At 40.7% G+C, this 9,612-nt stretch overlaps 2 protein-coding genes across 3 annotated transcripts; both read left to right on the top strand.

Moving 5' to 3' along the window:
• Positions 1-4,724: 4,724 nt before the first annotated feature.
• Positions 4,725-6,144, top strand: LOC147622369 (uncharacterized). Of its 2 annotated transcripts, XM_086823716.1 has the most exons (4): positions 4,725-5,071; positions 5,237-5,435; positions 5,734-5,944; positions 6,041-6,144. In XM_086823716.1, the coding sequence occupies exons 3-4, from the start codon at positions 5,743-5,745 to the stop codon at positions 6,055-6,057; spliced, it is 219 nt and encodes a 72-aa protein (XP_086679842.1). In that variant the 5' UTR covers positions 4,725-5,071; positions 5,237-5,435; positions 5,734-5,742; the 3' UTR covers positions 6,058-6,144. The 2 variants fall into 2 exon arrangements, with proteins under 2 accessions (XP_086679842.1, XP_086679841.1); XM_086823715.1 differs by having other exon boundaries at positions 5,734-6,116.
• Positions 6,145-6,752: 608 nt separating this feature from the next.
• On the top strand, positions 6,753-8,622 carry LOC147622368 (uncharacterized). Its single transcript, XM_086823714.1, has 2 exons — positions 6,753-8,252; positions 8,368-8,622. Exon 1 carries the CDS (start codon positions 6,883-6,885, stop codon positions 8,029-8,031), a length of 1,149 nt encoding a protein of 382 aa, XP_086679840.1. The 5' UTR covers positions 6,753-6,882; the 3' UTR covers positions 8,032-8,252; positions 8,368-8,622.
• The last annotated feature ends 990 nt before the right edge of the window (positions 8,623-9,612 follow it).

The raw sequence follows: 9,612 nt of genomic DNA, 5'->3' as shown, positions 1-9,612 counted from the left end.
TGCAAATTTAGGCTCTACAGTGGCGCTGCGCAAGCTCAAAATTCGCACTGTTCTAACACTGCTCCCCCAACCACTCAGGATCATTTTTGATGCATTTATAATGAAGTTGAGTACATTAATTATGAAAAACAGTAATTTATAAGATAAAAATACCTTTAATCATGTGTAAAAATATATTATTTGTCATTCAATGCATCAGAATTTCTCCTGGAGTGCTAGGGAAGCTATGCCAGAATAGCGCGAATTTGGGCTCTACAGCAGGCGATGCCGGCTGAAAATTTACACTGTTCTGGCACTGCTCCCCCAGCCACTCAAAATCATTTCTGATGCATTTATAATGAAGTTGAGTACTCTAATTGTGAGAAACAATAGTTTATAAGATAAAAACAGCTTTAATCATGTGTAAAATTACATTATTTGTCATCCAATGCATTAGAATTGCTCCTGGAGGACTGGGGAAGCTATGCTAGAACAGTGCGAATTTAGGCTCTGCACAGCGGCGCTGCAAGCTCAAAATTCGCACTGTTCTGGCACTGCTCCCCCAGCCACTCAGGATCATTTCTGATGCATTTATAATGAAGTTGAGTACAATAATTATAAAAAATAATAATTTACAAGATAAAAATACCTTTAATCATGTGTAAAAATACATTATTTGTCATCCAATGCATCAAAACTGCTCCTGGAGAGCTGGGGAAGCTATGCCAGAACAGTGCGAATTTGGGCTCTACAGCAGCGGTGCAAGCTCAAAATTCGCACTATTCTGGCACTGCTCCCCCAGCCACTCAGAATCATTTCTGATGCCACACTCAGAATCATTTCTGATACATTTATAATGAAGTTGAGTACATTGATTATGAAAAATAGTAATTTATAAGATAAAAATACCTTTAATCATATGTAAAAATACATTATTTGTCATCCAATGCATTAGAATTGCTCCTGAAGGGCTGAGGAAGCTATGCCAAAACAGTGCGAATTTGGGCTCTACAGCAACGATGCAGGCTCAAAATTCGCACTGTTCTGGAACTCTCTCCTTGGCTCCCAGGGTCATTTCTGATGCATTCACAAAAACATTGATGGTACAAACTAGAAAAAACAATGAAATACTTCATGAAAATAAGTTTGCAAAAACTGTATTGTATTCATAATAAGAAGTGATACATCATCTTTACAAAAGCTTTCTTACAATATTGAGCTTCCTTCTCTTGTTATTGGGCAGAGTGTGCTCAAGGAGTGATTAGGCTATTTCTTGAGGATCCTCTATGCCTATGCTTTTGGCTATACCTATACGAGCAAGAAACTTACCCCTAAATCCAGAACCAAAACATCGAAGGCAAGGGATTTTTTAATCAGAACTATACATTTGGTGCTCTGTGCCATAGAGACTACACAGAGCACCTTAGAGAGGGCTTTCAAAAAGAAGAGAGTGAAGGCAGATTGAGGGGTGTAGTCCCTGTGGATAATGGCGATGCCATCCACAAGAAGCCGACCAAGATAGTGCGCCAACGCAGCATTATGTCCATGGACCTTGGCCTGGTCTCTACTGCCCCGCTGCCTCTCCCTGCAAATGCGTCAATTTCAACCACCCTCTGCAATCAAAAGAAAAATCAAAATATTTTCCTATACATAATTTCCATGGTTGTTCCCTCCTTACGCTTCCCAATCTGTAAAAATATAGAAAGTGGCATAATAACCAGAAAGTGTAAGGGTTAACTCTAGACATGTAGTGGAATCAGATATACCTGTCTTCCAATCAACTTGAAAATTGACTCTTCCACATTGTCAAAGCCCATGATGCTAAAGTGTTGACGCAGGTCTGTTAGGCTCCAATGCTTGCTTGCTGCCACTCGCTCAATCCATCCATTTTGCATCATCTCAACTACCTCAATAAGCATAATTTCTTCTTATGAGGCTTGAAGTGGGATCCATGTCCCGTGCTTTTGCATCCATCTTTGGTAGTGTAGACACATGTACAAAATAGAGCGTACCTTCAAGAACCTGCAAGACACTATAGAATCTACTACATTGCACTTGTACACATCACCTTGATGTGACCCCTCATTAACCTCCCAACCCTCTCCTAGTAATCCTTGAATTTGGTCAGACCGTACCTCCTTACAAATATACATCGTTTTTGTTTGGTGCATTGGCATGGAATTGAACATGTGCACAAAAACATGTAAATTTAGCCCTACTGACCTAGATGCCTTTGAAAACTTGAGTGATGTCTTGATATCACTTACCATCTTAAACTTTAAGCATAACATGGTCCAAGCATCTGGTTTGGGCCATTCGGGATTGTTAAGAGGGGGTTGGGGATCTCTTCTAGCTTGCCAAATAAACCTGGTTTTTTATCTACAAAACATGAGTGAGAAAAGGAAAAGATATTGTTCTGTACAAGATCACTTGGGCTTTGAGATACAAACATTGCCTCTCCAATGGATGCATGCATAGCATAGAAAACTCCAGTGAGGCTTTGGAGTGATTGTTCCTCAACATAATTAGAGGGGAAAGTATCTGCAGAGAGACATAACAAAATGGAGGATCATAAGAAAATTTGAAATAAAAAATCCAATATTAGCATGTTGTTAAAGCTGTGTTTATGTTACACTGACAATATGAATGAAACCTTAGTCGTTGGCCTTGAATGTACAGGTCTCCAAGGGTATACACATGTTACACTATGGCAACTATACCTTCCTTCTTAGTATGCTTGAAGCCTTGTAGCCGCCCCTTCCAATGATGTAGCATATTCCCCAGTTGATGCACTCGATGTGGTCCCTTAGAGCTTGGCTGCATGTAGACCCAAGCCCCAACCCTGAATCTTGTTAGAGCCCAAACTCCATTCTCATCTCTTGTGTTATGCAGCACAAGCTCTTCCACCTTCTCCCTAGGTCTTCTCACATTACTGGAAAAGGCCATGGTAGTAAGAAAAGAGAAGAAGGGAAAAGAAAAGCTTGTTTTACAACAGAGGAGTGGAGAGGAGAGAAAGTTCAGGGTTTTCAGTACAGCAATGGAAAGCTTAAAAGAGGGTAAGAGTTTGAGAATAGGCTTCCTGAACCTAGAGTAAACTAAAGAGGGATAGAGTTTCTACCAGCAATGGAGAGGGAGGAAGCTTGAGAGAGAGAGAGAGAGAGGGAGATTGAGAAGGAGGGAGAGCTTGAGAGGGATGGAGTTTCTGCAGCAATGGAGAGCTTAGAAAAGGAAGAAAGAGGGAGAGGGAGCTTGAGACTGAGGGAGCTTGACAAGGAGGGAGACCTTGAGAGGTATGGAGTTTCTACACCAATGGAGAGCTTAGAAGAGGAAGAAAGAGGTTCAAAATAAGCTGTCCAAACTTAGAGTATGTTGGGGGAAAGTTTGAGAGGGAAAACACACTTTTGGGAAAAAATTAAAAAATCTTAAATTTTTAGGGTTTTTAATCTGCGCGATTCTAGGTGGGGGGACCTCTAAGTTTGGGCCGAGGAGGTAGGGGAACAAGAGTAGTAATTAGGCCCCATTAGCAAACCAAAGCCTAGGCCCCCTAGGGTGAAAGAAGTCAAAAATGTGCACCCAATCCTCCTCCTATTGGTCCATTCCTAATCAAAAGTTAATCCAAGAGGCCCTCTTTGGGTCCAAAAAATTCCCAATGTGCAATGCACAAGGTTTCTTGATCTACACTAATTGCAAGATATGCACAAGATGATGTTTGATGTGTAAAATGATTATAATGTGATTGGGATGATGAGGGGTGCGCCATGTAATAGTGTGGCAAATAGATACTCTTCAAGTTTTTGTTGGACATAGCAATGTGCATGGGTCAAGAGTTGGGTAATTTTCTTTTCATAAAAGAGAGAGAGAGAGAGAGAGAGAGAGAGAGAGAGACGCCTACCCATCAGTGTCCATCTAGGTTTGTATGGTTAAGAGCTTTGGGCTCCTTGAAATTTCCAATCTAAGATTGCGAAAGGTTGCAGATCATGTATATGTAATGTTTGTAGACTATGAAAAGCCTAATAAATAAGACTTTCGGTGTGTTGGCACTCAATATTACAAATTTTTAATTTGCTGCCTACGAGCCTGTTCAAATGCCATTCATCTTAATTATTGATCCACCGAATGAGTTTTGTAAGGTTTTATCTTTCAGCTTTTTTTTCTTTGAAAATTATATCTTGCAATAGCTAATGTTATTATCTTATATTTTTTGGTAGATGAAGAGATAATCTAATCGCCCGAAGATTGTTCTAATACTTTGCTCACGTGTGTTAAGATTGTCAACACTACATTGGGTTGGAATGCTTATCTCTACTCTTTCCCTATCTATACTCTTTCCCGAGGATGAGTTTGTGTTTTTATGCATGTAAGAATACTCTTGCCCGTCGGAGATGGGTCAACCCACTAGTCACGTTGGAAAAGCTTTCCACTTTTGTAAAGCAGCATGCAACTCATCCCCCTTCACCCTTTTTCAGCTTTACAACATGCAAATCATGCCACTTTTCTCCTAATCATTTCCATCCTTGTTAACCATGCAACAGGAGAAAAGTGAACTTAACATTCAATAAGCATCCCCAACCTTTTTTTAATTAATTAATTAATTTAGGTTGGTTCTATTAACCTTAGATATAAACGTCATTTTCTCTTCAAAAAGATGTGGCATGTGCCGCTTTTCCTCAGTAACATGTGGCATGTGCCTTCTTCTCAACAACACGTGGCATGCGCTGTTATCTCTTTGCATGTTTATCCAACAACACCTGCATGCGCCGTTATCTCTGTGATGTTACCTCCTTCCACCTTCCTGTTACCTGCGTTTTGCAGGTTTTTACTTGCGTTTCACATGTTGTTACCTGCTGCGATTCTCTGCCATTCTCCATCTTTCGTCGTTTTGGAAGGTCCTGGCTACGAATAGCTGTATACGTTGCCGCAGTATGGTATGGTTGTATGTGATGTTACCTCCTTCTCCCACCTTCCTTTACATTTGTTTTGCAGTTTGTTACCTGTGTTGTGCATGTTGTTACCTGCGCTTCTCCCTCGTTCTCCACCTTCCATCATTCTGGAAGCTCCTAGTTACGGACAGCTGCCTACATTGCCGAGTATGGTATGGTTCATCATGCTGTTACCTACGTTTTGAATCTTTTGGAAGCAAAACGTAGGTTTTTATCTGCGTTTTGCATCTTTTACAGGTGTTATTTATGCGTAACAACACCTGCATGCATCGTTATCTTTGTGATGTTACCTCCTCCCTATTACCTTTGTTTTGCAGGTTGTTACCTGCGTTGTTTGTGCATGTTGTTACCTACACTTCTCCCTCGTTCTCCACCTTCCGTCGTTTTGGAAGCTCCTGGTTACCGATAGTTGCCTACGTTGCCAAGTATGGTATGGGCATCTTTTGGAAGCATCGCATGTCGTGGATGCTTCGTATGTAAGCGGCCCTTCTCCCACCTTTCTTAGATTCACGACAGGTGCATCCCGTTCTCCCACCTTCAGTTGTTCTGTAAGCTCCTGGTTGCCGCTATCCTCAGTATGTTATGGTTTGTGCTATTTTCAATATGGTATGACCATGTGAATATGCTATCCGTGTCTGTGCATGATTGGTTTAGTGTAGTATTTAAGAACCTGTTCCGTTTACTGTGTCTCTCAGTATGTTATGGTTTGTGCTATTTTCAATATGGTATGACCATGTGAATACGCTATCCGTGTCTGTGCATGATTGGTTTAGTGTAGTATTTAAGAACCTGTTCCGTTTACTGTGTCTCTCAGTATTCCGCCATGCCTCCAAAACGAAAGGCTTTTGATGATATTAGTAATATCATGATGGTAGATCGGCGTCCATCTTCTGCGCTTGTTTGTGATGAAGGGGTATCATCCTCCTCCACTGTACCCCGTGCTTTTCCTCGAACAATCACCCCTCCCGAAGGTCCCCATATTGTGTGTAGCCTTCGCGCAGTGAAGAGCAAAGCACGATCATCCGGTAATTTTTAACATATTTTTCTCTGATTTTTGTTATGTCAATGTTGGCTTGCTTATTTGGACATATACATACTAAACAATTGTTGGATTCATGCAGATTATCTTTTCTTCTAGTTGTAATCTCTGATTAGGGGACATTGGACATGTTCATTTGATTATATTGAATACAATACTTTTTCATGCTACTCTCTGATATCGCACGTTCTGCGTGTTTACTATAAAAAATAGTTGAAAAAGTTTCTTTTTCATTTTATTAAATACGATGTACTTCTTCATGTTTTCCTTTTTTTATCGAAATTATTTTGATTAGTTTTTACTTTGAATCATGCAAGTCTATTATATCTAAGCTTAATAGAACCAATAAATAAATTATCACTGAGACGTAAAAATTTAGACGTTCCGTGTGTTTATTTTGATTAATAGTTTTAACGTTTTTTTCGCTTAACAATAATTGTATGATAAACATAGGGTGTGCTTTATATGGATTCAATTTTCTTCTTAATTTCTTTTATGATTTTGCTTGTCTAATAATCTATTTTTAATGATTTTTTAAATTTTATTTTTAAAAAATGTGTCATTTTTAAAGAATTACCTTAGAAGATTTGATTTTCCGTGTCTACAAGTAATAGTCTTTTTTTTTAATGGAATTAAGAACAGATGATGTAGTTTCAAAGAATTATTCGGTATATTTCTTTAGGATCTAAAATACTGTAACAAAATAATGATAAGGAATTTAGACAATCGGTTCAATAAATAAATGTAATTTTAACTTTTCTGATGTTTATTTCAATCACAAGTGTATTTTCTTCATATATTGTGTGATTCAAATAAACATCGCGCGTGCTTATTTTCTTGACATACGCAAAAAGAAAATTGTTAATTTTTTTTTTGTGCCTCTCTCTCTCTCTCTCTCTCTCTCTCTCTCTCTCTGTGCAAGCCATGAAGAAGGTCTTCTCCTTCTTGAAGGACAGATTTTTCAAGAACCGCCCTGGAGTGGATGGCCTCCATCGAAGGGTTCAGGTTTTGGAAGCTCAAATAATCCCAGAAAAAGAAGGTAAGGAGAAATCCATACCCCCGCTTTTGGAAGGTCTCCATTTGTTTCTCAAACAGATGAATTCAGGCTTTCTCTCCAGGGTAGATGGCTTGGAGGCCAAAGTAGATGGCTTGGAGGCCAAAGTTGATGGGCTTCAATCTAAGTTTGGCATGAGTTTAGAGGTGCAGGTCAGATACGAAGTGTCTCGAATGTTTGGAGAAAGCTTCTCGAAGAGCTATGTCGCTAAGTCTTTGATTGACATTGTTTACCTTTTGCCTGAAGAATTTCTCCTTAAAGCTATTTCTGAAGAAAACAAGAAGGCAAACCCTGAAAAAGATGTCCATGTCTTGAGGATGGACATGGCTATGCAGCTCGGACAGGTGATGCAACGTCAGGGTGAGCCAGGCATAATGCTTCAGAAAATTTGGAGGTATCTCAACTTCATTGGCTACCCTTCAGGTTTCCCAGAGTGTGGTGACATGACCACTGCCATCGAATCTGCAAGAACGTGGCTGATGAATGAATCACCCCCCGATGGGATTTCCAAGCAGCAGATGGCAGCGAGAGCAGCATGTGCAACAAAGGTTAGCAAAACGCTAGAAAGAATCAAGCGGCACATGTCGGAACGTTCTCCAAGCACATTTGTAAGGTGTGATGGTCTAGGTCTTCTTTGCCTTGTTGCCATGACTGAGGAAGAGGGTGAGAGTGGGAAGCCTCCTGTTCTTCCCTCCTTGATTTCTGAACTGGAGATTGATGTCAAGGGGAAGGTAGAAGTTCACTTCTACAGCCAGGCCATGCATGCCACAGTGACTATCGGTGAAGTGAAATCTAGCACCGACTATGCCAAGAGTGTCAAACAATTAAGCATTCGACTGAAGGCCTTGAAAAATGCCTTGCAGCTCCTTTGCCCAGAACATTATGAGGTGCAATTCGTGCTCAAGGGGCACATCTTCTTGTGCAAAGCAGCACTTAAAAAGACAGAGGCAAATGCCCCATTGGATATGATTGATAGAGCCACAAAGTTAGGGTTTAGCTTGTATGTGCACAAGTTATAAGTGCTTTCAGCCGACCACTAGACTTGTCAGAGACTCTCTCTTCTTTGGCATACTCCCTCTGCTACCTTGACCCCCCGGGATGCTATCTGCTGGGTTTTCCTCATGCTTCCCTGTGCTTTCATTTTGATTAGCCTTTTCCCCATCTGAGAAAGCCTCATAGAACACATGGACCATGCTTCTTGGGACAAAGCTTTATGGTGATGATGTTGTTGCTGCTTACGGTATGGTAGTAAACCTATGCAGGCTTTCAAGCCTCTTTTGTCTATTTTACAATATGAAACAAAAAGTTATAAGTCTCTTATTTATGTCTTTCATTGTAATGGTGGAAACCTACAGGGCCAGTTTTGTGTACTTCAGAATATGAAATGAACCATGCTTCTTGGGACAAAGCTTTATGGTGATGATGTTGTTGTTGCTTACGGTATGGTAGTAAACCTATGCAGGCTTTCAAGCCTCTTTTGTCTATTTTACAATATGAAACAAAAAGTTATAAGTCTCTTATTTATGTCTTTCATTGTAATGGTGGAAACCTACAGGGCCAGTTTTGTGTACTTCAGAATATGAAATGAAATATAGCTATTCCAAGTCTCTTACTTATGTGCTTCATTGGTAATGGTGGAAATTACTTGCTGGTTTTTGAATAGGTTCAGTAATGACTCCAGTGACAGCCTCTTGTGCTAGTTTCTGAATACGTGTAGTAATGACTCTAGTGACAGCCTCTTGTACTTTCTTTTCGCCTTCGTTAACATTCATTAAGGTTTCACCCCGATTCTCTCCAAGCTTGCTCAAACTACATGTCAGGATCTTCACCTTTCTTACCCTTGAACTCTGAGAAGTTTCTCAGGTTAGGTAACCAGGCCACCATTTCCACATCTTGGTGGGGGTTAGCTTTTGGTTGGTTTTCATGCACCAGATAAACCTGCTCTTCTTGTGGAGGATGGTCTTGGGGTTCTTCTTGGGCTTCCCATTAGTATTTCTGAAACTGACCAACAATCGACAGTGCCTCTCGTGCTGCTTCTTGTTGGACCAACCTGCGAGAACCGTTGTCTGAATTTTTCTCAAGCTTTTCCTCTCTAGGTTGTTGTGTAGAATTGAGGAAGGGTCTTATATTAGTAGTCATTGTAGGGCGGACCTCTTTAGGTTCTTTTGTGGGTCACTGCCCATTGGTAGGTCTTTGCCTATTTGTGGGTCTTTGCCCATTAGTTGGGTCATTGCCCTTTTGATTTAGGGTTTCTGACCGAGGTGCTGACAACACAAGTTATGGATCACACCTACTGGCTTTGGGTGCAGCACACCAGCTCCTTATCTATAATGGTATGACACGCTGGTCGGACTCTGGAGGGCTTACATGCTTCCAGAAGGGAGGAGCGGGTGGAGGCAGCACAGTCGATTATGTCATGGGGTCCATAGGAGGCATGTATCTTGTTCAGGACTTTACTATCCCCCCATGCCCTATTGGAGCTGACCACTCACATCTTGTGCTATCACTAGCAACCAGCCACACACCATTAGAACCACCCTCACGACCACCTCGCACCATCATCCATTTCACTAAAGAGTTGGAGGATATACACACAAACC

The sequence above is a fragment of the Cibotium barometz genome, chromosome 29 (assembly GCF_041138505.1).
Source record: "Cibotium barometz isolate CiBa-2024 chromosome 29, ASM4113850v1, whole genome shotgun sequence".
Lineage (NCBI taxonomy): Eukaryota > Viridiplantae > Streptophyta > Polypodiopsida > Cyatheales > Cibotiaceae > Cibotium > Cibotium barometz.
The sequence above is the reverse complement of the archived record's forward strand: the minus strand, read 5'-3'. Positions and strand labels throughout refer to the sequence as shown.